The 26,005-nt window shown below is 57.4% G+C and overlaps 9 protein-coding genes across 9 annotated transcripts; 6 read left to right on the forward strand and 3 right to left on the reverse strand.

Moving 5' to 3' along the window:
• Positions 1–151: 151 nt before the first annotated feature.
• CHGG_09619 (uncharacterized protein) lies at positions 152–3,030 on the forward strand (the record flags this gene model as incomplete). Its single annotated transcript, XM_001227545.1, has 2 exons — positions 152–2,649; positions 2,724–3,030. 2 exons carry the CDS (start codon positions 152–154, stop codon positions 3,028–3,030), a joined length of 2,805 nt encoding a protein of 934 aa, XP_001227546.1.
• A 1,273-nt stretch (positions 3,031–4,303) lies between these two features.
• CHGG_09620 (uncharacterized protein) lies at positions 4,304–6,715 on the reverse strand (the record flags this gene model as incomplete). Its single annotated transcript, XM_001227546.1, has 6 exons — positions 4,304–4,676; positions 4,755–5,207; positions 5,311–5,677; positions 5,946–5,991; positions 6,295–6,416; positions 6,589–6,715. The coding sequence occupies 6 exons, from the start codon at positions 6,713–6,715 to the stop codon at positions 4,304–4,306; spliced, it is 1,488 nt and encodes a 495-aa protein (XP_001227547.1).
• Positions 6,716–7,412: 697 nt separating this feature from the next.
• CHGG_09621 (uncharacterized protein) lies at positions 7,413–8,501 on the reverse strand (the record flags this gene model as incomplete). The annotated part of the gene is made up of 4 exons (XM_001227547.1): positions 7,413–7,643; positions 7,699–7,757; positions 7,951–8,165; positions 8,491–8,501. The coding sequence occupies 4 exons, from the start codon at positions 8,499–8,501 to the stop codon at positions 7,413–7,415; spliced, it is 516 nt and encodes a 171-aa protein (XP_001227548.1).
• A 1,808-nt stretch (positions 8,502–10,309) lies between these two features.
• On the forward strand, positions 10,310–11,275 carry CHGG_09622 (uncharacterized protein; the record flags this gene model as incomplete). Its single annotated transcript, XM_001227548.1, has 1 exon — positions 10,310–11,275. One exon carries the CDS (start codon positions 10,310–10,312, stop codon positions 11,273–11,275), a length of 966 nt encoding a protein of 321 aa, XP_001227549.1.
• A 1,584-nt stretch (positions 11,276–12,859) lies between these two features.
• On the forward strand, positions 12,860–15,087 carry CHGG_09623 (uncharacterized protein; the record flags this gene model as incomplete). The annotated part of the gene is made up of 2 exons (XM_001227549.1): positions 12,860–14,767; positions 14,830–15,087. 2 exons carry the CDS (start codon positions 12,860–12,862, stop codon positions 15,085–15,087), a joined length of 2,166 nt encoding a protein of 721 aa, XP_001227550.1.
• A 1,479-nt stretch (positions 15,088–16,566) lies between these two features.
• Positions 16,567–18,433, forward strand: CHGG_09624 (uncharacterized protein; the record flags this gene model as incomplete). Its single annotated transcript, XM_001227550.1, has 3 exons — positions 16,567–16,678; positions 16,883–18,225; positions 18,290–18,433. The coding sequence occupies 3 exons, from the start codon at positions 16,567–16,569 to the stop codon at positions 18,431–18,433; spliced, it is 1,599 nt and encodes a 532-aa protein (XP_001227551.1).
• A 462-nt stretch (positions 18,434–18,895) lies between these two features.
• Positions 18,896–20,134, reverse strand: CHGG_09625 (uncharacterized protein; the record flags this gene model as incomplete). Its single annotated transcript, XM_001227551.1, has 2 exons — positions 18,896–19,849; positions 19,928–20,134. The coding sequence occupies 2 exons, from the start codon at positions 20,132–20,134 to the stop codon at positions 18,896–18,898; spliced, it is 1,161 nt and encodes a 386-aa protein (XP_001227552.1).
• Positions 20,135–20,438: 304 nt separating this feature from the next.
• Positions 20,439–22,298, forward strand: CHGG_09626 (uncharacterized protein; the record flags this gene model as incomplete). The annotated part of the gene is made up of 2 exons (XM_001227552.1): positions 20,439–20,595; positions 20,704–22,298. The coding sequence occupies 2 exons, from the start codon at positions 20,439–20,441 to the stop codon at positions 22,296–22,298; spliced, it is 1,752 nt and encodes a 583-aa protein (XP_001227553.1).
• A 1,189-nt stretch (positions 22,299–23,487) lies between these two features.
• Positions 23,488–24,846, forward strand: CHGG_09627 (uncharacterized protein; the record flags this gene model as incomplete). Its single annotated transcript, XM_001227553.1, has 1 exon — positions 23,488–24,846. One exon carries the CDS (start codon positions 23,488–23,490, stop codon positions 24,844–24,846), a length of 1,359 nt encoding a protein of 452 aa, XP_001227554.1.
• Between the last annotated feature and the right edge of the window lie 1,159 nt (positions 24,847–26,005).

Below are 26,005 nucleotides of genomic sequence, written 5' to 3' on the forward strand. Positions count from 1 at the left end.
GATCGGCAGCACCCCCAGCCATGCCAGTCAAGAGGTAGCTACGATCCAAGGTTGAGCACGATACCCCTCGATACCTCGAACCCACCCTCCAACGCACTCGAGAGCTCCCCCCGGGCATTGGCTCCCCGCGACCCAACCAACCGTCGTCAACATGCTCCGTCTCAGACGATACCGGGTGTTGCTAGTCTGCGCCTTTGTTATTACCGTGCTGCTCTATCACGTCTCCAAAAACTCACAATGGGACCATTCGAGGGAGATATGGCACGGCAAGACGGGTACCAATACACAGACAAGGCCCGATCCCCAACCCGTACCGAAACCAGAACCAGCTGGTGGCCACGAGCACGAGCACGAGCACGAGCACGCTGACGACCACGATCACACCCACGACCGTGACCACGACTATGACAACGATCCCGAAGGGGCGCAGAGGCCGCATTATAACCCTCCCCCGGTCCCACCCCACATTCCGGGCCCGGATCCCACCATCAAGATTCCTCCACTCAAGACAGAGGACGGGGAGAAAGGGGCTTACGGTCTACCCACCAAGCCGGCGACAGTGCCGGATAGGGAGCCCCCCTCTAACCACGACCAGTACCAGAAGCAAAACGAAGATGCTGAAATACAGGAGGCCGAGCCCACCTCCACAGTCGTCCACTGGCAGAAGCCTAGGGAGTGGTTCCCGGTGCCCAAGGAATCGATCATCCCCCTCCCCACCGGCAAGCCCAAGTCTATCCCGTCGGTGCAGTTCGCTTTCGCCGAAGAATCCCCCGCCGCCAAGGAGAAGCGCCATGCTCGCCTGGCCAAGATCAAGGCAGAGGCCGAGCATGCCTGGTCTGGTTACAAGAAATATGCCTGGACCCACGACGAGCTCATGCCCGTTAGCAAAAAGTCAAAGGACCCCTTCTGCGGCTGGGCGGCAACTCTCGTTGACTCTCTCGATACTCTCTGGATTATGGGCATGAAGGACGAGTTTGACGATGCCGTGAAGGCTGTCGCGGACATTGACTTCACCACGACGCCCTACCGTTCTGATATCCCCGTCTTCGAAACCATCATCCGCTATCTGGGGGGTATGATTGGGGCCTACGACTTAACGGGCAAAGACGCCAAGTACAGCATCCTGCTAGACAAAGCTGTTGAGCTTGCCGAGATTCTCATGAGCGTCTTCGACACGCCGAATCGCCTGCCCATTCTTTACTACCAGTGGAAGCCCTCGTACAACGAGAACCCGAAACGGGCATCCACCAGCTCCGGTGTGGCCGAGCTCGGTTCTATGAGCTTGGAGTTCACCCGCTTAGCCCAGCTCACGGGCAAAAACAAGTATTATGACGCAATTGCCCGCGTCACCGACGCTTTCGAGGACCTCCAGAACCGCGAGCACGGCACCGCCATCCCCGGCGTTTTTCCCGAGCAACTGGATGCTTCTGGCTGCAACCGGAGTGCCACCTTGCCGTCTCCGGCCTTGCAGGGGCAGGCCAACGATGATTTGCGCCGCGCCCCTGCCGGATACGAAGTCCGGAGCGCCGACAGCCCCGCAGACGCAGACGCAGAGGTCAACACAGGGTTCCACCGGGGACCGCAGAAGCGAAACGCTTCCCCCAGTAGCGCCTTGGCCCCGGGCGATGGAAACGAGTTGCCCGCGAATTGGGAGTGTGTCTCACAGGGTCTGGTAGGCACGGGCCGGGGAGGTGCGTACAGCATGGGGGGCAGCCAGGACTCAACGTATGAGTACTTCCCCAAACAGTACCTCATGCTGGGCGGACTCGAGACCAAGTACCGCACCATGCACGAGAAGACGGTCGATGGCGTGAAAAAGCACCTCCTCTTCCGCCCCATGGCCGAAGGCGACCCGGACATTCTCTTCTCGGCCAAGGCGTACAGCACCGACGGCACCACCAAGAAGATGACCTACGAGTGGGAGGTCACGCATCTGACCTGCTTTCTGGGCGGTATGTTTGGCCTCGGCGGCAAAATCTTCGACCGCCCCGAGGACGTCGAGATTGGGAAGAAGCTCGCCGACGGCTGCGTATGGGCATACGAGTCGATGCCCGCTGGTGTCATGCCTGAATACGCCACTCTCTTTCCTTGCAAAGATCGAGAGGACTGCCACTATGACCAGGCAGAGTGGTATGCGGCTCTCGATCTCAGTGCCGGGCGACGCGAAACGGAATTGGCCGATTACTATGATAAAATGGCCGAGTGGAAGGCGCAGGTGGAGGAGCTCAAGAAGGAGCACGCGCTACGGAAGCAGGCCGAGGAACGGAAGCGTCAGGCCGATGCCCAGATGAAGGTTGCCGCGGAAGCGGCCCGGACAAAGCTCCCGGAGCAATCCGACGACTCCTTGTCCAAAATGGAGGAGAAAGACGCAATGCCAGCATCGGGCAGCCAGAAGCGGGATGTCGTGGAGGGCCGTGAAACCCCTTCCTCTGCCACCACCGCTGAAGAGAAGACGAAGAAGCTCCAGAGCAGCCTCGGCCTTAACTCCAACGGCGAAGATGCTTCAGACCAGAAGCCCATAGGCGAGCTTGTCCTACCGCCCGCCCCAACCAAGCCCGCCACGCACCAGGAATACGTCGAGGAGCGCATCAAGAACGAGGGCATCCCGTCGGGCTTCGTCAACCTCAGAGACAAGCGGTACATTCTCAGGTAGGCCGATCCACACACCACATCTCCCCGCACCCAACGATGCGTAAGAGCTAACCGCGCGTGACTGCAACCAGGCCCGAAGCCATCGAATCCGTCTGGTACATGTACCGCATCACGGGTGACCCGTCGTGGCAGGAGAAGGGCTGGCGCATGTTCGAGGCCGTCGTGCGCGCCACGCGCACCGACGTCGGCCACAGCGCCATCCGCGACGTGACCACCAAGGACCCCGGCAACGCCGGCGACATGGAGGACAGCATGGAGAGCTTCTGGCTCGCCGAGACCCTCAAGTATTTTTACCTGTTATTTGAAACTCCCGACGTCCTGTCCCTGGACGAGTGGGTGCTCAATACCGAGGCGCATCCCTTCCGCCGGCCGACGTGATGACGATGCTGATTATGTGTTGGCTGAGGGGTTGGATGCTCTTTGGTTTTCTGCTTGGTCTCTTCTTGGATATCAATGGGGGGGGGGGGGGGGGCATATGGGTGGGACTTCTGGGGAAGGGTTTAATTTATTCGCTATCTTAATTTCGGGAATGGATAGCATGGGTGTTTTCCTGCTTTCACAACCTTCGGCTGGGGGAATATATTCGCGGTATTATACATAGCTTTGGCGTGGCGAATGACGGCGTTGTTGGAGTTGGTTTGTTTTGGTGGGGAGTAGGGAGGCACCAGGCGGCCGGGTGCGGGGCTATCTATCTATACATAGATATATGAGTATATATGATGGAGGCCGGGCGATTCTTGATCTCGTCAGTTAGACATTGACTGCCGGCATTTGTTGCTACCTAGTCTAAGCACTGTTATTTGGCCGGCCGACCACCCGGTTTTAAACTAGGATATTCGACCTGTGCGTACATTGTGCGAGACTTGTCTTGGACAAAACTCCTTGTTTTGTTGATTTCCAATTTGGTCATTTCGGATTCAAAGTCTCAAGGCTTTTTATTCATCTGGTTTCAGTGTTAAAAGACATGTGGGATTCGATTTACTTTCATACATTTCCAAACCACAACTCCAAGTCCATTTATGCTTGCTTCTCGCTATATACCGACACCACAACGACAAGGTCTTCCATACAAGGCCCGTGTGGCATGTCGAGAAACCATCCACACGTCCACAGAGCGGGATACACCCATCCGATACCTGCTTGCCATCCCCCCATTATATGCACACACAGCGGGAGGGAGATATAAAAAGGAAACAAAATAAAAACAACACAAAAAAACGACATGTCCCATAATAGCAAATCTGCCCACCCAAATCGTGACGCGCCCGTGGCTGCAACCGTCGCCGTGAGTTTGACCGCAACCCAGAAAAGATGACAGCACATATTCACCCCACCACCCCCATGGTCATACCGCCGTGCCCACCATCACCGGCATCCATCATCATCCACCGGTCGTGACATATCCGGTCCCCCCGGCCCCCCCTCCGCCAAAGTCAATAGCGACCGGCCCAGTCCCGCGCTGCCACCCCGTCCCATCCCGACGTCGTATATACCGTTAACCCTCCATCGTCCTCATCCAGTCATGCATGCATGCCGCGCATATGTCGCATGGCGTAGGCGTAATCGAAACAACACAATCTCCATCGTCCGTCATCCATCCTCAAACATATACACCCCTTCCCCAAAGAGATGGCGCGCGAGAAAAGCATCATCAATCCATAATATGCTCCAGCACCTGCATACTCAAAATCATGACCAGCAAGCCAATGGTCACGATAATGAGCAGCGTGAAACTAAACCAGCCCATGACCATGGCGGAGGAGCCGACGCCCGAGAGGACGCTGCCGTTGGCCAGGTCCTGGGCGATGATGCTGGCGGCGACCGAGGCGGTGTGCTGCCAGAGGACCGAGACCAGCACGAAGATGGAGGCGATGAAGATGATGGCCAGCGCGACTTGGCTGACGGGCCGCGATGGGAACGGCTTTACCTCACGCTCCGAGCCCTCGCTGTCCTCCTCCTCGTGCCATCCGGGGAAGGTGGCGAGCAGGAGCAGGCAGATGAAGGCGAAGATGATGGCGATGATGCTGTGTTTTTTTTGGTGGTTAGCGCCGGCCAGGCTAGGTAGTGTCAAGACAAGGGGGTATGGTATGGTATGGGCTCACAGTAGGTAAGGAAAGACAATCATGTCTTTGAACTGGCTAGCCAGCCAGATGAGGTTGAGGGGGTCCTGATCAAACCTCACCTCGTTTGCCAGTGTTGTCGCATTGTTGCTGCAAAGCCACGAGCCACCGTCAGAGCTCACGCAGATACCGAAAAAGCCCACGCGCGCTTGGAGATGAGCGCCGCCCACAATGTTGGCGATGGCGTTGTTAACGTTATAGTCGACCTGTGCTGTGTCGGGCACTGCCGTGTACCGCTGGTAGTAGAGCGAAAGGAGGAAGATGTCCGGGATAAGGGGTGAGGAGGACGAGCACCCAGCAAGAAGCAGTGCTAGAACATTGACGGTTAGTGAGGGGACGGCAAAGGGGAGTGAGTGAGAGATATACATAACAATATTATCGCCACCGCAATCAAGATCATCAACACATGGTGATAACCGAGGAATGGTACCCATCCTATTGAATGTGTCAGCAAGGCGTGTCTAATATGAGTTATGCGCGCCATTCCAGGGCGCAGCGCCGCCACGTGGGAATGGGCCGCCGGGAAATGTGTACTCACGATACCACCCCAACTGGAACCTCGTCGCCATCTTGGGCTTGTCTGTGTTCTTCGTCTACTTCCCGGCTATGTGATGCCGCTCGTAGAACCCGTACCGGTCCTCCGAGTATTTCGGAGCGACGGTTGGGCTGGATTGCGCCGGCGGCGGCAGCGCTCTTAGAAACCCGTGATGGTAGGTCGTCGTGCCAAAACGTCACTGTAATCCTCCTGCTGCTTTTGCACTGGAATGCGATAAGCAGCCTCTTCCGTGTCTCGGTTCCTCCCCGTCCGTCTTGGTCGAAGGTCTCGCGTCGGCTCGGTAGGAGTAGCAACTTGCGACAAGGACGAACCGGGTGGTCGGTCGGCTTCTCGAGAGAAACGAGAAGATCTAGACAACAAAGATTAAGGAGAGTGCCGCCAACTGGCGGATAGTTCAAGCGCTCGAGAAGCAGACAGTAGACAGTTGGGTAGGTAGCTTGGGTGACGGGGCGATGGGTAATACCACACCGGTTTGTCTAGTGCGCCAGGCTTTGGCTGGCTGTTTTGAGCTGCGCGACACAAGCGTTAGGTTCGACGGAATGCAGAAGCGGGAAGCAAGGAACGTGCGACGCATGGCATGGCATGTGGAAAAGAAAGAAGGGGGGTGGGCTTCGTACCTTGGGAATTCCTCGACAGCTTGATCTTCGCAATGAATGTCGGTGGCTGGTGTGGTATGGATAGGTTAAAATGTCCGTTTGTCAAAAAAAAAAGAGAAACTGGACAAAGGAACAGAACTGGCGCAGAGATCTAGCCCGCCATCCGATTTTCCAAGCGTGGGATTCGCAGGTGCGACTGGCTGCATCCCTGATGTGGTTGTCCCAACCACCGACTTTTATTTACTTTCAGCTCGTTGGCCGGGCACTCGCTCCAGAGTTGCGCTGGCGGCGGGTCTTGGCAGGTCGAAGAGGGGCGCAGCCAGGTCCCGCCCCTGTGCGACAAGCGACCAATTCAATCCATGACGCACACCCACCCGCCTCGCCTGAACCCCAGATCCTTCAGCCTGGGCGCAACGTCCCCGCCTGCATAGCAACCATCGCACCTCACTTGAAACTTGATCCAACTTGATCCGAGGTGTTGTTGATCGCGCCCTGTCCCAATTCAAGTCCCCATTGATTCAATTGGACGCTACATAAGCGCTCCGTATGAGGAGTGAAGGCAGGCGCTTACGAGGTAGTTAACTCTTCCTCACTGCATCAACATCCATCAACGCCCGTGGCCCGAGTCGGCTGCCCAACGTTAAATAACTCCCACCTAACCTACCCTGCTGGGGCTTGTCAAAATCCCGGCTTCCAAGACCATTCCAATGAATCCATTGCGCACTCCGAAAGCAACATTGTGTTAAACTTGCTTTGCAATTGATCGCTATTTGCTCCTCGAACCCGTTCATGGTTGCTATCGAAGCTAACTCTGGTGTAATTTAGGGTGTATAAGAGGTGCAAGGCATCGATAGTAAATAGAGGGGTATTTACCCCTGCCCCGCTGAGCAGTCGTGACAACCCCAATCATACATGCCCACGTCCAACATCTTGGTTTGCGTATGAGGTGCACTGTCTATTCCGGAGCTGCCAACCTTGCACCCGCCGGGAAGCAGACTTCCTTTTGAAGTGGACATTCCCTTTGCTACTCACTCCGGGAAGGGCCCACTTCTTGCTCGTTCAGCTGGTTAAACCAAAACCTAGCGAAGTAGAGACCCGCCCGTCCTGACCTTCTTGAAAAGCCACTTCGAAAAAACTTCCGATACCATATCTCAAGTCGCACAGGCCGCTGTCGGCGACAAGACCGAGTTGGTAGGGCCGAGGTTAAGTGACTGGTCAGGTCAGGGAAAGGGCGGTCGCGAGGTCGAAGAGTGGCGGGTATTTATGCCACGCCTGGCTTCACGATAAATGACCGGCACCCGGTGGAGGGCGCCCAGGATACGGAGGTGTTCGCGCGGGCTGGGAAACCGTCGGCAAATGTTAGCACAGCTCATGTATAAATGAGTTGCTACCCAGAATAAACTCACCTTGTCGTCTGTCTCCCAAGGCCACACCAGATCCAATCCCGTCTCAGCTAGCACTCACCCAAAAAGCGCCACGTGCTTCCGTCTAGATGTCAAGCAAGCCGCCCAGATCACTATTAAGAGCCTTCAGCCGCGCCTGCAGCAACCTCTTCTTCTTCTCCAACGCCCTCACTTCCGCCTCCTCCTGCCTCAGATCTTCCTCCGTCATCCCGACGTCCCCCAGCAGCCCCTCCCCTCCATCCTCCTCCTTCTCCTCCTCCCCTTCCCCCTCCTCATCCCAACTCCTCTCCATATTCACCCTCTCCAACGCACCCTGCTGCTCCGCCACCTTATTCTCATAATACGCCAGCGTGCCGCTCTGCTGCGCATACTTCTGGCGCTGCGCGGGGATGCGCTCCAGCGCGCCGGGCAGCGGGTACACGGCGCACAGCTTCTCGGCCCCGTGTAGAAGCACCTCAATGTCCACGTCGCCCGCCTGCCCGTTCCCCTGCCCCTGCCCCTGCCCCTGTCCGCGCCGGGTGATCTGCGCGTGCAGGTCCCCGCCCAGGACCGCCGCCACGGCGGTGTTACGGCGCGCTGTCGGTCCCGTGCGGGTGGAGTTGGGGTGGGGGGCCCGTCGTCACCTTCGCCTGCGGCGACGTTGAAGACGGTTTGGCGGCGGGAGGAGGGTTTGGGTGGTGGCGGGTCGGGTTCTGGCGGGTTGTTGGTGCGGGTGGGGGAGGGGGCGGGGCGGGGACGGAAGAAGAGGGCGCGCTCGTGGGCTTCGGTATCGCGGATGAGGGAGGTGATGTCGGGGTTGGAAAGGAGTGCGTTGGTGAATATTTTGGGTGGTGGGAAGCTATTTGCGTCTTGCGATTAGCATATGTGTGTGTTTGTTTAGTTGGGCTAGGGGGGGTGGTCGGGCGCGGTGGCTCGGGTAGGAGACCTTACGGGAGACTGTCAATGCCTTGACAGGATATGGAGATTTGCTTAAGATATGCGGATAAAAATGGCATGATGGCGACTCCAAACACTCCGGAGGGGTTGTCGATACCAGCCTTGGTTTGTGAGATGACCTTGGTTCTTTTCGTATGGGGAGCGCATGTCCAGATCAACGAATGGTCTTGGCAAGCTACTGGAGAGCCCCGCGGTCTCACGTGATGCCCATTCAAAAGCTCCCATACACTCCCTCCATTTTGTACCCACTACCTACCTAACTATCTCCAGCTAAGTAAATATTTGGTATGTAGTTATTTATATATTCTCACATGGAACTCTTTAGTAAACCTCCCAACCGATTCAGTGTCCCCATCCTTCCCTGGTAAAAGAACTTGTGCCGTGGTGGTTCCTCAAAGTTCATTACTGAAGTGCCAACCTTGGAAGCTGTGGCTGGGACCCCGGCCGTGTCTCTCCTTTCCAGCAGGACCCGACAACACGACACCTCCCCACTCAGGCCACTCAACATGCGCACAAGACTGCATCATGAAATATCGGAAGACGAACACCTTGAGCGGTGCGTTCGAGGCGCATTCGTCGTGGTGCCCAGCCCATCCTTTTGAAGGATCGTCTCTTCGTTTGGTGGAGAGGCAACGATTCGAACACCGACTCACCTCGCTTGACTTGCGCGTTTGCGGAATCGAGCCCTGTGTAAACGAACGCCTTCCGCGTCAGGAGCCATGCAACTTCTTGCTTCTTGCATCCCGCTTCTTCTTCCACCCATTGGGCATGGTTGCCGCTGAAGCAGACTTACTGCAGGACAAACTCCAGAAATAAGCCAGACCCCCGACTTTTTCGGTGGCAGCTGGGCCCTTGATTCGTTGCACCTCATCAAGAACATCCATCGGGCCTTGGTGGAACACCAAAGATTCTGCGCGGGCCCTCTCTGCTCTGATGCGCATTGCCGATGGACAACTCAACCATGACCACGATCTGCCCTGGCACAACAGGAGCCCGGTACCCATAAATCCTCGGGCACTTTGCGCCGACCGCCGGTTCTGCGTCGTGACCTCTTGTTGCTTGAGTCGTTCTCACAGGCTGCAAGTCCCATAGCGCGCTCGCTTGCGGCCTTCACCCAGGGGGGGGGACGGGGGGTCTGCTGGAGCATTGCTGCCCAAGCTGCCGCTATGCCTCCGAACGACGCCCGGCTAACACGATTTGACCTCGGAGAGGTCGCTCGAGGTCCCTGTGTTGTTCGGGGCTTGAAAACCCTGCACAAAGATATGGGGAAATGCTAGCCAAACTATAAAAGATGGATCTTCGGTCCGATGCCCTGAAAAATTAGCCCAGTCTCAGAGCTCGGACGACACGCACCCATCTTTCTAGAAAAACTGACCAGTTCGCTGCCAAAATACAAAAAACGGCGCCCGGAAGAGCCCACCGCATCTTGGTCCTACCTTAACTTTATCCCGACTTCTGTCACGAGGGCTAAGGTTGTTGGCCACCCCGCTCTCCCGACAAGCCGCCGCCGGCACCCAGGCCCCGGGCAGCCATTCCTTGCCCAGGAACAGGACTTCCAGTAGCTCGCGCGCAACGGCGCACATCCATCTGAGCCGTGGCATCGGCCAGCGAATTTGCGCAGCATCACTCGCCCCCCCAAACCCGACGACTCACGCCCCCCACAACCGCACCCGTGCAGTTAGTCGACTTGTTCTGCTCAGATTTTCCCCCAACGCAATATCGGGAATCAGCTTGCGCTGCACGCAACCTGCATCTAGAGTCTGCACGACACTATCATGACAACCAACCGAAGCCCCATATCTTCTCCTCGCTGGAGGTTTATTCTTTGGGTGCTGACGCCTTGATCCCGCTTCCTGGACAATCTTCTCTTTCTTATTATTTTCTCTCCCTCTTCCATCCCACCCCGCCATTTATCCCGTCTACCCCACACTCGCAAGGGCCCCATCGATAAGATCCCGCGGCAGGGACCCCCAGCGGAACGACGCAATATTTTGGGAATCAAAGCCCAACCGAATTCGTCCGGGCTGCAGCACAAAGTCACAGACCATGTGGTCAACGACGACAAATTCGAAAATCTCTCAGAACGTGGGGCCGACGTCGCCACCGGAGACACCCAGGACCGCCTCGCCCGTTTTTGGCCGCAAGAGCAGTCCCCGGCCCGGGGAACGGCCGCCACCAATTCCTCTGCGTCCAATGGCGCCGCCAATGTCGACCCGACAGGCGGTCAACGGACTGAACTTCGGCCACTCCACTGCGATTCGTCCCGGACAACTTTCTCCCCGCTCTACTAGCTCATCATCTGCCCCGTCGTCGTCGTCAGATTCGTCGGACTCGGAGGCTTCGGCGCCACGGAATGCGACCAGTCACTCGCCTTCAGCGGCGTCAGAGCGGCCACCTGCGCCGGCCCCACCCGCGCCGGAAGCAAGGATAGGCCGCATTGTAACACAAGTCGAGTTTACCGAGTTCATCGTCGAGGAGCTGAGCGACTTTGGCGACAGCGACGACGAGCGGCCTGGAGTGGTCCGGCCGTGCGCCATTGAGTACGCCGAGTCGGACCGGAGCCGCTCGACCTCGCGGACTCGCCCCGAGATTGACCAAAGAATGATGTTCAATCTCGGAAACCTCAACTGCAGCGACTCAGACGAAACAGACCTGGAGGAGCATGAATACCAAGAATTCTTGATTAAGCGGCGCCTTGCGGCACGCCACAAACGAATGACCTCGGGCAGCATCGGCAAGCGGACCATCAGCGAGAGCATTGGCAGCGACACGGATCGCGAGGATATCCGGTCCTTCTTGAACTCTGAGGAGGCCGGCTCCAGCGCACGCCGCCTGCGCCGAAGGGTCGGTGATCGGCGGAGCCTGCAATTCTCGGACCCTCCGCCGCCGAGGATCGAGGAGCTCGACGAGCCCGGCTCGAGCGAGGATGAGATCCTGGCCGGCGAGTCACTGGCACGGGAACTTCCTTATTATGAATACGTTAGCATGGAGGTCGATTCTCCATCTCCATGACGGCCCCAAGCGGCCCGCGCGCACCCTTCTTCCACGTTAGCATTACCATCGAAACCTTATTTGGGGCGGCGCCGGCCTGGCCCGACATGATCACGATTTCCCTTTTTCATCGTCTCTACTACCTTTGATATCGATACCAACAACGCTAACGACAATGACGACGATGATGATGACGTGACGATAAAACAAAAACACAATTGCGAAAACGGTCATAGCGAACTATCTGGTGCATGTATGATGGGTGCTGGTGGCATCTTTGGCGGACGTCTGTTTCAATTCTGTGTAATGCAGCTTTATAATCGCGACCCTGGCGATAGAACGAATGGAGGGGAGCCCAAGTCGAGGGCCGGTCTCTCCAAACTCGAGCGTCCGCTTCCGCTTTGTCCTGCCGAATGGTTTTGTTCCCGCGAGGTTAGGGGTTTCCTGATAGGCGGGGAGGGAACCTGCAGGTTCACCGGCGGCGCGGCGGGACGTCACAGCCGCTGAGGATGTGAGACGAGATTTCTTGTCTCATGACTTGACCTGTGGCGTTTGTAGTGCTTATGGTGATACCTGGAACCATGGACTGTTGTGGAAGTAACCTGGGATGGGAAGGTGTCTGCTATCCTCTGGACTGGGGAGTCTCGGAGGCTCGGGGCGGCGTGGTTGATATTTTGATGTGGGTGGCCCAATCTCTTGTGCAGCCTGTTTCCGGCACCTCAAGGATGGGATAGACTGTTTTTATAGACGGCGGTTCCATGTTCGGTCAATATAGGTATCAAACATGGTGATGATTACTTGTTGGTCTCTACATTTGCCCATGTGCGCCTGTACCTGTCACCCTGAGCACATCTTGCGGGTCGCTGATGGGGATTCTTGATGTGCCAAAACGCCTGCATTAGGTTAGGTAGGTAACTGTTGGAATGTGGTTTCGTTTACAACCCCTTCCCCTTGGTGCATGGGGGGTCGTAACTCTAGCCTCGCTCCGCCGCCGCAATAAAACCACAGGTAGTTAGGTTATCTATATACTTTTAGTCGTCAAAAGGGATGTTTATATTGGTGTATAAATGCGTTGCAGGTCCCCAAAATATGATCCCAACATGGAGCAAGGTTCAAGGTTCATGGCTGCTTCTGCCGACTTCGCAAGGCCGACCAGCCAATTAAGCGAAGCAGCTGCAGCTGGGTCCGCCACACGGCTTTCCCTACACGGTGAAAGGAATGGGCTGGTCAACTTCCGCGCAACATTCAACGCACGACAACGTCACGTTTCCAAAGCTCCCACGCCCGAGCATCCATATCAACGCTCGTGTCTACTGAGAAGAGTTTTATCACGCTCCAAAAGTTAACATTTTCAATTCAACAGGGTTTCTGCCCTATGGTACTGGAAATTCGCCATTAACCAATTGCAAACAAACCTCCGCCCTCTCGCGCGACCCCGTGGTAGCCTGCAGTGACCTACCTAACCTCCCCCCCGAAACTGTTACCCATCGATCGATTCAAGTCCCTATATCCCGCTCTCTTCTACGCGGAGCTTTTTCATCGCCCAGCCGCGGGATCCCCCAAACTTCAAACCTCCCTTGCCGAGCTGCAGGCCGAAGTAGCGATATGAACCCAGCACCTGGTCAGGGCCTGGCGGGCCGGGCAAATGTGCAGAATGCACAAGTCGCTGGTGCTCCGAACCGGCAGCAAGGACCTCATATATATCGGCCGGAAATGATGCGAAACATCACTTTTCTCGGCGAGGAAGAGAAAGTCAAGTATGAGAAAGGCCTTGCCAACCTCTGGAAGATGCATGACACAGCTGTGCCTGGCTCTACCCAGCAGGAGGAAGCAAAGAAGAAGATTGCCGAGTTCGGCCGGATGTTGGTAGCCAAGCTTCACCAGCGCCGCACCCAGGTGCAGAACCAGCAGCAACAACAACAGCAACAACAGCAGTTGCAGCAACAACAGCAGATGCAACAACAACAACAACAGCAGCAGCAGCAGCAGCAGCCGCCGCCGCCGCCGCAGCAGCCCCAGCAACAGCAACAGCATCCGCAACGGCCGCCGCAACCCCTTCAGCAGCCGAACCAAACCCAAACTACACCCCACGTGCAAGCAGGTCCGGCTACTCAAGGGGGTGCCGGGTCCTCAAATGGCATGGCTAATCCCTCCTCTCAACCACCGGCAGCCGGGCCGCAAGCGAGGGGAATGCCCCCCCACATTGTAAGCCATGTCAACGACATCCACTTCCAAGCCCCGAACAACGTCCCGGACAAGGCGAAGTGGCTGGAGGAGATCAAGGGCAAATACGCAAGGGCACTATACTCGATGGACAGTGCCCGCAGCACAACGAAGTCGATCGACCAAAATCTGCAGGAGAATCCCTCCTTGCCCCCCGAGGAGCGGAAGAAACTGGAAGAACGTAAGGTGGTGCTCCATAAGCAATACACGGACGCCATTTCGTTTGCCAACATGGTGCGGAAGCAGTATGGTGGTGGAAACAGCCAGCGGCCGGCGCAGAACGGCGCCGGTGTCCCCAACACCGCCAACCAGGGACGTCCACAAACTGCGGGATCACAAGGCGTAACCCAGTCTGGCCCAGGATTGAACAATGGGACGCCGGTCGCAGCTCCCGCAAACCCCATGCAAAGCTCCACCGCAACTGTCAATGCTGCCATTGAGGCTGCCAAAAAGCAGCAGTTGGCGGCCGGTCGCGTGCCAGGTACGGTGAATGCGCTGCCTACGCAACAAGGGCCGCCACCTCAACATCAGTCCCAAGGTCCGGCAACACCCGCACAGGCACAACAGTCTCCGGTCACCCAAGCACCTCCCGCACAACCCAACACTTCCCAGCCACAACCGCAGCAAACCCAACAACTTCAACATCCACCCCCACCTATCAAAGTCGAACCCGGCACCCAACCCATTCCTGCACCTCTCAATACGACCATCGCTGCTGCAACATCTATGGCTGGAATGCCATCTGCCGGGACGCCGACTCAGAATTCTGCGCGGTTGCAGACCCCGCAGTCGGCGACGCCCACGGCCGCCAACACCAACATTCGCCCTCTCACGCACGCGGCTGCCGTAAATCTGGCGTCGCAACGGCCCGGCGGGATCCCAGCGCCCCCCACCACCGGGCCCGGAAGCAACGCCGCGTCGGGTCTCGGCGTTATTGGTGCAACGCAGCAACAAGGACACTCGCACGCTCACCCGCCGCAACCGCAAACGGCGGCGCTGAACTTGCAGCCCAAGCTCCCGATCGCCAAAACCCTTCACGAGAAGGCTGCGCAGATGCCGACTCCTGTTCCCAACATTGGTGGGATTGGCAACAACACCAGCCGCCCCACATACAGCGGTGGCGGTGGCGTCATGAACCAGCCCGCGTTGAACAAGGCGCCTGCGTACCAACTCGAGGGCGAGGGTGAACGTATCCTCAACAAGAAGAAGTTGGACGAGCTCGTACGCCAGGTCTGTGGTGGGACGGCTGAAGGACAAGAGGGTAATCTATTGACTCCCGAAGTGGAGGAGGTGAGCAGACTCCGTCTTTTCCAACCTGCAATCGGCGCTTCATTTGCTAACACGCGACACAGTCTGTCCTCACCATGGCCGATTCCTTCGTCGACAATGTCCTCTACCAGGCCTGCCGCAACGCCAAAGAGCGAGGCTCTAAGATCCTGGAGATTCGCGACATCCAGCTTGTCCTTGAGCGTACCTACAACATCCGCATCCCCGGCTACTCGAGCGAGGAGTTGCGGACGGTCCGCAAGGTCCAGCCGAACAGCTCATGGATCAAGAAGATGAGCGCCGTCCAGGCTGCCAAGGTTGTCCCCGGCAAGGGCGACCTGTGACCGGTTGTAGCTGTCGTTGTTGGGCCATTTTGTTTCCCCACGAGACGAGCTGGTTTCTTATACTATTTTCCCTACTTTTCTTTCTTTTTTTCCCTTTCTTTTTTACAGCCTTGCTTTTATGGGAAAAGGTTTATGGGACCGGCGCATGGGATAGCGGACAACTCTCCGGCTCGGAATATGTGGTTGGGCCAGTATCTCATTGGCACTTAGGGATTCTGGCGTATGGATGGGCGGATCTGAACGAGGAGGACTAATGCCCCTGGAGCGGAATCGTCGTAACTAGTATGGTCTGTTTGTTTGGTTCCTTCCAGCTTAGGTCTTTTCTACGCGTTTAGAGGGAATATCAGGTCATGCAAGATCTTGGTGTTTTTGTGTGACGCTTCCACTTGCTGTGAACCCAGCCACGTTGAAATACACAGCTCCAACGAATTCTATTTGAGTGCCTCTCCATTCTGAACAGGCGATATAGTCTTGGCACCGCTTTAGGAAAGAGGCCGTGGTGCGGGAACGGCGCAGGAACAGATGCTTGAGGCGTCGGTATTTTTGGGCACAGACAAGGTTGTTTCAACCCAATCAGCTGGGTGATGTTCAGAGCCTCCAGGCGCGTGCCAGTTGGTCCGCTGGTCACCAGCCGCGCCCGGTTTTGTGGTAATCGGTGTTGAATAAGCCGGGGTGGTGTGGCCGAAATGCGAGACCTGAATAAAGCCTGGATAGATACTAATAGAGGGAATTTTATTTGACAAAGGAAAAGGAATGACGCGACATATTTGCGCAACTTGGAAGTTACTCGGGTTGGTCTATAAGATCCTCGCCATTGTCCTTTTTCTGGGAACGTTGCGCAGAAATGGGAACAAGCTGAGACCCAACAGGCAGCAAATCGACAACGTCACAAAGCATCCAGCCAGCCCAAGTGGGTCATTTGGGGCGAGCCGCACCACTGCCTTCTCCATGCAGGTGCACTGGTTTTGGTACAGTGCAGCTGGGCGAAGTATTATGGCCCAAGCTTGTACTTGCACTGCCCCGCACTTGTACATGTAAATTACAGGTACCACTGGACAGCTCAGTACCTTGGCCAGCTTCCACCCAGCTCCAGCGGCTTCCCGGGTTGTGTCACGTTTGGCGACTGTCTCCCCAATCTCCGACTGCCCTCGAGCTTTTCGAACCTTCCATTCCCGCATCGCAAACCCAAGCACAGCAAACCCCCATCCACCACGGCGATAGTGATTTCGATCGCCTGTAGTACGTTGCACTTGCGCCTCCGTCACTTTTTCCTCACCCAGCACGCCCTGGCCGACTGCTGAGCGCCCACCCCCCCCTCCCCCAACAAACAAACCAAGATAGGCGAGGGTCGTCCGTCTGACCTGGACCAACAACTCGCCGCGCGCTCCGCGATCGCACCAGCGCTATCCATCACCACCGACCGTCTCTCATCGGCGGCCACGCAACGAACTATCACTACCACACGGACCAGTCTTCGACATGCCCGGCAAGACACCTGATAAGGAACCCGTCGAGAACGGCGGCTACCGAGGGGGCAAAGATCTCAAGCCCAAGGGCAAGAAGGAGAGCAAGCAGGCGAGCAAGAAGGAGGGTGATGACGAGATGACAGTCGTGGTTCCGCCGTCAAAAGCATCCAAACAGTCGTCCGTCCCGCCGCCGAACGATGCCGAGGGCGACGTCGCCATGGACGATGCTGATAAGGCTGCTGAGGGGGAGGCCAAGGTTGACCCTGTCGCCCAGACCATTAACGGTATGCACGCCCCATCTGCTGTTCGAGACCGCCGAGACTGACCAGGGGCCGTGCAAATAGACATCAAGAACAATTTCGCCCTTCTAGACCGTGCCGTCGCGCTCTTCGACGCTAGATTCTCTCTGCGCGCACTGCGGTCCATCTCGTCGATCCGGAAACGCCTGACCCCTGATATCCTTGCTCAAGCCATCTCAGAGACCTACCTGTCATCCTCGGCCAGCGCCAATGTTGCGAGGCAGATGTTGGAGGCGATCGGCCAGTCGGACGTATCCCTGGGTCGCCAGTCCGGCCCGGAGATGGAGATTGACAGCGAGTCGAAGGCCGCCAGCAAGAACGGTGCGAAGAAGGAGGTCAAGGATGTCATCCCCGAAGTCGATGTCTTCCTCGGGATCCTCACACAGGTCGTCCTGCACGACAGCAAACAGCTCCAGAAAGGATTCGAGTTTTCGCAGTATCTGGTCGAACGGATCCGGTCGGTCAACCGCCGCACGCTCGACAGCCTCTCTGCGAAGGTGTACTTTTACTACTCGTTGTTTGCGGAGCAGACTGCCCCGCTTCCGCCGTCTCCTCAGTCGCCGATCGTGGGAATCCGACCCACCCTCCTTGCGGCACTCAGGACAGCCGTCCTCCGCAAGGATGTCGACACACAAGCCACGGTCATCGTTCTCCTACTCCGGAACTACCTACTCACGTCGCATATCTCGCAAGCCGACCTCCTAGTCTCGCACACCCAGTTCCCCGAGAATGCGGCAAATAACCAAGTCGCTCGTTTCCTCTACTACCTTGGCCGCACCCGCGCCATCCAGCTCCGCTACACAGAAGCCCATGAGCACCTGACGGCGGCGACGCGGAAGGCTCCCTCGAGCGCGTGCGCGCTGGGTTTCAGCCAAACCGCCACCAAGCTGCTGCTTGTTGTGGAGCTGCTGATGGGCGACATCCCCGACCGGGCGACGTTCCGCCAACCGAGCATGGAGACGGCGCTTCACCCCTACTTCCTACTCGTGCAAGCCGTCCGCGTCGGAAACCTGGGGGATTTTGAGACCATCATTGCCGAGCACGCCGACACCTTTCGCCGGGATGGCACCTACACGCTCATCTTGCGCCTCCGCCAGAACGTCATCAAGACGGGCATCCGCATGATGAGCCTGAGCTACAGCCGGATTTCCCTGCGCGACATCTGCATCCGCCTGCACCTGGGCTCCGAGGAGAGCGCTGAATACATTGTGGCCAAGGCGATCCGTGACGGTGTGATTGAGGCGGCTCTCGACCGCGAACGGGGGTTCATGAAGAGCAAGGAGGTTGGTGATGTGTACGCCACGCGGGAGCCGGGTGAGGCGTTCCACGACCGCATTCGTGCTTGTCTGGCACTGCATGACGAGAGCGTCAAGGTATGTAACCAGCCAGTATGGGTTGTTTCTCCTTCAGTCTTGCTAACGAGAACCTACTGTTTAGGCCATGAGATTCCCCATGAACCAGCACCGCCTTGAACTTAAGAATGCTCAAGAGGCCCGGGAACGTGAGCGGGAAATGGCCAAGGAGATTCAGGAGGGCGACTTGGACGAGGACGACCTTGGTGGCGAGTTTGAGGGCATGTAATTATCCCACCCAATGTGCTACTGGTTTTCCGTTTCCGGGTTCCTTGTAAACGTTATGTCTGAAGAGAGGGAAGGGAGATAGGGAGAGACGTAGTGGAAGGTGGGAAGCGGAAGGTGGGAAGAATACGACGTCGTTGAACATGAAGACACGCATCCCATGCGCCCACTCTTTACACCAGCGGTGGCTGTGGCCCTCAGCGCTTCGCACCTGTAATATATCCGGTCGTTTTGCGCTGACTCGATGATTGCGGGTTGTATATGTCCAGATAATTTGTAACGATAAGATACATTGTTCCAAAGCGCCGCAACGACACTTGCTGAAATGATGGGAATAGCTAGCAGTTATATAAGGAGAATAGAAAAGATCAGATTTCATGGATGAGACCAGAAACCGGGTATCATAGTCCAAACGTTTCTCCCATCCCTTCACCTCCTCAGCTTCCTAGCCCTTTCCTCACTCACCTCACCGTCCCTTCTCCTTCCTGTTCCCCCACTCTCCCACGTAAGTCCCCGCCCGCCAGTGATCCCCTCCCCGGTCCCGCCACGACCTCCCCCTCCCATCCTCATACACCCCACCCCAATCGTCCTCATCACCCTGCCCACGATCACAACCACCAACCGAACCACGGCTACGACGGCGACGGCTGTAACTCTCCAACCCTTCCCCTTGCTGCCCCTCCCCTCCTCCCCCCTCTGCTTCGCGCCGCGCCGCGGGGTATTGCACCTCGCGATCCCACGCCGCCAGCCCCGGCGCGGGGCTACGCAGCCAGCTGCGCAGCTCGTGCAGGAAGAGGCGTGCCGTGGATGCCCCACCTAGGAAGTCGGCGAGCATTGCCTCTGCCTGGCCCGCGCTGTCTTGGAGGTCGACGGTCTTGAGGATGGCGATGATGTACTCGAGGAGGAACTCGGCGTTGTGGTTGGGGCGGTATGTGGGGTGGTGGGATTGTTGGTGGTGGGATTGTGAGGTTGTGGTGGTGGGGGTGGCGGTGTTGGGTGTGTCGTCGGGGTCGGGGTCGGAGAGGAAGGAAAAGGCTTGCAGCTCGCGGCGGATCCAGAGGCGGGCGCGGGAAACGAGGTGTGGCGTGGAGCTGAACTGTACCGGAGTCGGTGGTGGGCGGTATCGGGATATCCGGTTGGATCCTATGTCTGAGAAGAGAGGCTGGTTGGTGTTTGGCTCGCCGTAGGAGGGGGAGGTGGTGTTCTTACGTAGGGAGTACAGCTGGTGATGATAGATGTTACGGCGGCGCAGGATGGCTTCGTCCACGGTGGGTGGTGGCCTTCGCCGCCTTCTCTCCGTTTCCCGGAGTAAGTCATTGTGAGATGTAAATCGCCTTTGGCCTGCCGTGTCGAGGAGTGTATCATGTTGCTCGTGGCGATTCCTGGGAGTGTTGGGCACGCGGTAGAATGCTTCGGCTTTCTGGGCGTCCGTATAGCGGACCTTGTAGACGTTTGCCTTGCATAATGGGCAGTTTGGGTGTTCCTGCAGCCAGCTCACGAGACAAATGAAGTCGAAGTGGGCGTGGCCGCAGGGGAGAGCAGCGCAAGGGTCGGAGATGGCGTCGAGGCAGATGACGCAGCAGTCGTGGGACTCGCTAGGCTCCTCTGGATTTTCTCGAGATGTTTCTATTTCGGCAAGAGTCGTCTTGAAGACTTGAGTTTGGATATCGTCGGAACTATCGAGTCCTATTCCTCCTTCGTCCATGAGCGATGGCATCAACAAGTTGGTGTTTAGTTGTAGAGGAGGGACGTTTTAGTGGGGCAACTAATAGCTTCCATTACATACTGTGTAAATGCTGCGCGCCTGACACTGTCCCGCCAAGAATGATCTCCCATGTGGGGTCCACGGCTTAAACGCGTCTGGACGCGCTGTATCGTGAACCCTGCCCCTGTAACTGCCGCTGTGTGGACTTCGTACATGTACAGATCACCTCGATCAGTGCACCTCTTGTTTCAATTTAGTCACTTTCAAAGCCACCATATCCTCACCAAACGCCATACGTACGCCGATGCCGCACAGGATCATGGACGGCCAGGACCGGGAGGTCTACGAGGCGCAATCCCTGCAATTGCGGGCTGATCTTAAGCAATGGGAAGGGGACTGGGCGGTTGCACACGCGGGAAAGAAGCCGGGCCGCGACGACATCAAACAGAATCCCGACATTGGTTAGTACTAATATTTCCGTTTGTTGCTTTACGCGTCTCAGCTGACCGGTTGGGAAACAAAAGCCCAGAAATACAAACAGTACAACAAGCTTCGGGACATACTCGCAGGCAAGATCCCGCCTCCGCCGTTGGGTCCCGTCGAAGCCACCCACGGGCACCAGCAGCAGCAGCAACGCAAACGGAGCCGATCTGATGCCGTCTTGCCTCCGCAAACGCCCTCCAAGAGGCCCAGGCCTGACAAGCCATTACAAAAGACCCAGCAGTCCTACCCTGAGGACATGGCCGCTGCCACTCGCACCCCTTTAGCAGCCCATGTTGGCACCCCGTCCTCAAACCGGACATCCTTCACACCTCTCGCTCCAATTCCCACCTCCATCAGCCCAACACCACAAAGAGACGGCCGCGTTCTCGGCATCTTCGACCTCCTCGGCCGCACCCCCTCGCGGTCCACCGCAACCGTCACAAAAGCCAATACCCTCCCCATTGCAGCCACCCCGAGCAAACAGCGCACCGCCGACCTCCTCCCCACAACCACCACGGCAATGGCAACGACTATAACCACCCCATCCACCGCCCGCTTCACCGTCACCACACCACAATCCAAACGCACCACCGCCCAGCTCCTCTTCCAGGCCCCCGCCTCCGCCACAACACCTCGCCGCCGCCGCCGTGGTAGCAGAGGCAGCATCACTGATGGGGAAGGCGGCAAGGAGAACACCACGCCCTTCAAGACCCCTTCCACAAACCGCGTCACCAAAACAAGACCCAACAACACTACTGCAGCAACACCGACCAGCTCGACGCCCTCCTTCCTACGGCGACGCACCATCTCTTTGGGCACAGCAACAGCCACCGGGCTAGCGCGCGTGGATGAGCAGGATGAGCATGGCGGTGGAGCGGGACAAGGAGGGGCGGGAGGGGAAGATGGAGACGGGGACGGCGATGAAGAGGGGGGGTGGGGGCGGGTTGGCCCCCTGAGGTTGCCGCGCAAGTTGGGAGGGCTTGGGCGCAGTTTGAGCAGCGTTGTTGCGGGGCTGAGGCGGATGCAGGATGAGGCGTTTGAGGAGGAGGAGGATGCTTTGAGGGAGATGGAGATGGAGATGGAGGGCGGCGGTGGCGCCGAGAAGGGGACGGGAAAGAAAAACGTGGCGGAAGAGGTGGAAGTGGGTGACAGCCAAGCGCCAGTGCAACTGGGCCGAGACCTGGCTCCTAAGACGACACACCAAGAGGACGGGGACGCACCCGCGCCCTTACTCTCCGGTTTCGACGAGGAGGCGCTCTACGACAGCTTGGACGAAGAGAAGCAAAGACAACCCCTCCGCCAGTTCAAGAAACGCGGCCAGAAACGCAGCACCCGCCTTGTCAACATGCGGCCGACGCGCGCCAAGCGACCCGCCCAGGTCGGGGGTGAACCCGACGAAGAAGAGGAAGAACTCGACCTGGTTCCCGAAACCCAGTTCAACGCCTCCAAGCCCACCGCCACGGCAGGCGAGGACGCCGATGACCTGCGCCTCTCGGACCTCGACTCCGCCTCGGAAGCCGACTTCCATGCTTCCGACTCTGGCGAGGAGAACGATGAACCGGGGAAGACCAAAACCAAGGCAAAGAAACCCAAGGCGGCCGCAACCAACGACAAAAAGGCGAAGGCCGGGGGGGGAGGCCAAGGGCGAGGGCGTCGTCAAGAGGGCGGTGCGCAAGGTTAAGGCGACGGCGCACGCCAACTTCAAACGCCTCAAGCTCCGGAACTCGGGGTCCAAGGGCGGGCCGGCGCACAACAGTCGGTTCAGGAGGAGGCGGTGAATGGGTGCATGGGGGTTGGTGGTTCTATATACGCGTAGGGTTGGCGTCGGTCCTATATACCCGTGATGGCTCCGGTGGGTTTCCATCTGGGAGGTAAGGGGGGTGGGCGCTATATGTCGGTGATGGTCGTGAAATGTCCTATATACCGGCGGCGGTGGGGATGATTTTCTTGAACGGCGGACAGCCGGTGTGGGTTCTATAGATGGTTTTGGTAGGGTTCAGCTGGCACTGACGACACTGACGATTATATGGCATATATACGGGCAGGGTTGCATCAGCATGGCTTGTGGCATGGCACGGTTGCTCCTGGGCAAGGGTGTGGGATCGTGTGTATCTAGCTGTCTTTTCTTGGGGTATTCTCGCGGGTATCATTATAGTAGCGGTATATATTTCTACGACACGTAATTCAGTTGTTTATTGTTCTGCTCGGTCTTCACTTGAAATGGCGGCGGGTGTATGGCGGATTCCACCGTCAAGAAAGCCAACCGCACCACAGGTTGTGTCCGCGTCACAGGTTGTATCAACGCTTCGAGTGAAATTCATGACGAGTTCAAGGCTGTTTTTTTATTAACCAAGGAGTGACCTCGACGAATATAGTGATAACTTTGGCAAAATAACCTCTCCAAAATAATCCACCAGGCGTCTCGGACGCTAGGTTTCCAAAACGCCGCCGCCATACGCACCACGCTGTCAACAAAAGAAAAGTAAAAAACAAGACGACACGACTGTAAGAAAAACGCAGCGGCAGCTATGGCATGCATGATGCTCCTTCAAACAGTCCACTCACCCACTCCATTTTCGATCTTTACTCCCTCCCCGCAAACCTAGAAAGCAAAACAATCAAACAAAACAACCAGCAACGACACATTAAAAACACGCACAACACCAAAACTCGCTCACGGATCAATAAAGACCACACCCCTCGTCGCCGTCACAGTAGCCGTCACCGTCTCTCTGACAGTCTCTTTCTCCGTCACGGTCACCTGCTGCGTCACAGTCACGGATCCCGTGCCGTCCGCCGCACCGTTGGCCAAACCGGGACTCGTCGTCGCGGTCTCCGTGGCCGTGGTGTCGCCGTCGGTAGTGCTGCTGATGCTGGCATTGTCAAGGCTAGTTGTGGTGGTGGTGGTCATGGTGGTGGTGCTCGTGGTGGTGATGGTCGATGTGGTGTCGGTGGTCGTGGTTGTGTCCATGATGGGAATGATGCGGAGGGTCTCGCGGGTTGTGGTCGAGGTCGAGAGCGTGGTGGGGCTGGGCAGCACGGGCGTGAAGACGAGTGGGGGGAGGAGGGCGCTGCGGGAGCTGGGAATCGGCGTCTCGGTGGGCTCGCTGGACTCGGACTCGGATGGTGAAGGCAGCGGCCCGGCGGGAGGGGTGACGTACGGGTCGATTGTCAGGGTGAGAGTGGCTGTGCCCGTGGCGAGAGTGATGAGCGCGGTGCGGGTTATGGGCTGGTTGATGAGGGTTTCTGAAGGGGATTCAGAAGGGGACTCGGAGGGAGATCCGGAGGGGCTCTCGGAGCTGGTTTCTGAGCTGGTGGTTGTCGAGCTTACTCTCGAGCTTACTGTCGAGCTGGCCTCCGAGGAGGACAGAGACAGCGAGGGGGAGGTAGAAGAGAGAGCTGACGACTCTGAAGTCGGGGTGGGGTCAACAGTCACGGTGACTGTCCCGATACCGCTGGTGACGGTGACAATGGCCGTCCTCGTCCTGCGGCCGGTGGAGGTGCCGGTCGAGGTGCCGGTCGAGGACAGCTCAGTCGACGAGCCCGGCAGCATAGCGTCCGGAATGGCCCCGAGAACCTGCTTAGCCACAGAAACACCGACGCAGCCCAGAATGACGCCCTCTGTTGTGTTTACAGGCATGGCAAAGCAGGCGCTGTTGGCGTCCCGGCAGTGGAGGATTTTCCAGCCCTCGCCATCGGTGCATCTCGCCAGCCCTCCACCAACGCATGCCGCCTGGCCCGGCCTGCACGCTGACTGCTCCGTCAGAGTGGCAAAGATTTCGTTAAATTCACGCGCCACCTGGATGTTATTTTCGTACACATCTGGGGACACGGTGGCGGTGCTCGCGGGAGGGTCCTCAATTACCGTTGGGACGTTGGCAAGAGGCGTGCCTGTGATGGTGGGCTTGACGGAGGAGAGGCTGGAAGGGACGCCGGTCGAACCCGGCAAATTTGATGTAGCCGTCGAATTCGAAAATAAGCCAGAAGTTGAGGAGGCCAGGGCTGGTCCGGTACCCAATACTGGTACAGAACGCGTAACCGAGCTCTCAAACGTCGAAGACGTCGAGACGGAAGAGCTATCGGTGGTTGACAGACTTGGGCTCTCTATGGAAGTAGGCGATATGGAAGTAGGCGAAAGAGATGACGGTGCATCCGAGATCGAATCGATGGGAGTCACCACGGGCCGGCGGGTGGGTGATGCCACAAGAGGGAAGGTGATGGCGCTGTGAAGCGCTGACGAGGGCGATCCGGCCAAGGTCGATGAAGATACACTCGTCGCACTGGCGTCGCTGGTGGTCTCGCTGGTGGTCTCGGTGCTCGTCAATGTTGAACTCGGCGAGTTGAAGGGTGGGATGCCTCCTGTCCCGGTCGAGTCTGGGCTCTCAGAGCTGGCTGAGAGTGAGCTGACCTGGTCGGAAGATACTGGACTTGCCAGTAATGTTGAAGTAGCAAAGGTGGAGCTCGCCGTGGTCGATATGCTGGAAGTCAACGACGACAGGAACGGTGTCTCTGACAGGTCGGGGATATCGGAACACTCCCCCGTCGGCAGAGGAGTAACAGGGTCGGTAATGGGCGTTATCTTGGTTAACCGAGTCGGGATGTCGGTCTCTGCCTGCCTTGGTATCCTGGCTGCTTGCCTTTGGCGCCATGGCCGGTTTCGAAGAGGGCCTGCCTCGACGGCGGCGATGAGGGATAAGGCGTGTAATATTAGTGTTGTAGTACGCATTTTTGCTCGTGGGTGTTGGAATAAGATGTCTTGGGTGAAAATCGAACAGGGGGGATCGATCAAAACTGCTGTAAAGGGCCTGCCCAAAAAGAGATACAAGTGAAATAGACAGTTGGTCTAGGGTGTCAAAGCAAGCTTTCAGGTTTGCGTTGATCGTGACTAGGAGGCGACCTGTTCCTTTGGCAGCTTGCGGTATCACAGAGTCCAGCTCGGAACAACCACACTGGGATGACAAAGGGACAATGATGGTCGGGGATGGCAACCACAAAAAGGCCAGGAATAGAAATAGAAACAACGAACAGACAGCGAGGGAATGATCACAACGGATCTGGAAGGGATGGGCCCGACTTGAAGAAGAAACAAACAGAACAGATGAAGTGAAGGGGAAAGACGGTAGAAAAAGACGGGGTCACAATGAACCATCACACACAAAATGACTCCTCACTCCCCTCATCCCCATGCCGCCCTAGTTGCCATCTGGAACACGAGGCAATAAGCCAAGGTAGCTTCGAGCCATTCTCTCGGATGCCAGCGCGTCAGGCCAGCGACGCGCCGCGGTACGTCGAACGGCCAGCAGCGACTGTGGCTGGGCACTAGAGCTCAACGAGGTGGGATAGAGTATGGAGTGGTGACAGTGGTGTGCTTCTTCGGCATGCGAGATG

The sequence above is a fragment of the Chaetomium globosum genome, genomic scaffold (genome assembly GCF_000143365.1).
Source record: "Chaetomium globosum CBS 148.51 scaffold_7 genomic scaffold, whole genome shotgun sequence".
In the NCBI taxonomy this organism is placed as follows: domain Eukaryota; kingdom Fungi; phylum Ascomycota; class Sordariomycetes; order Sordariales; family Chaetomiaceae; genus Chaetomium; species Chaetomium globosum.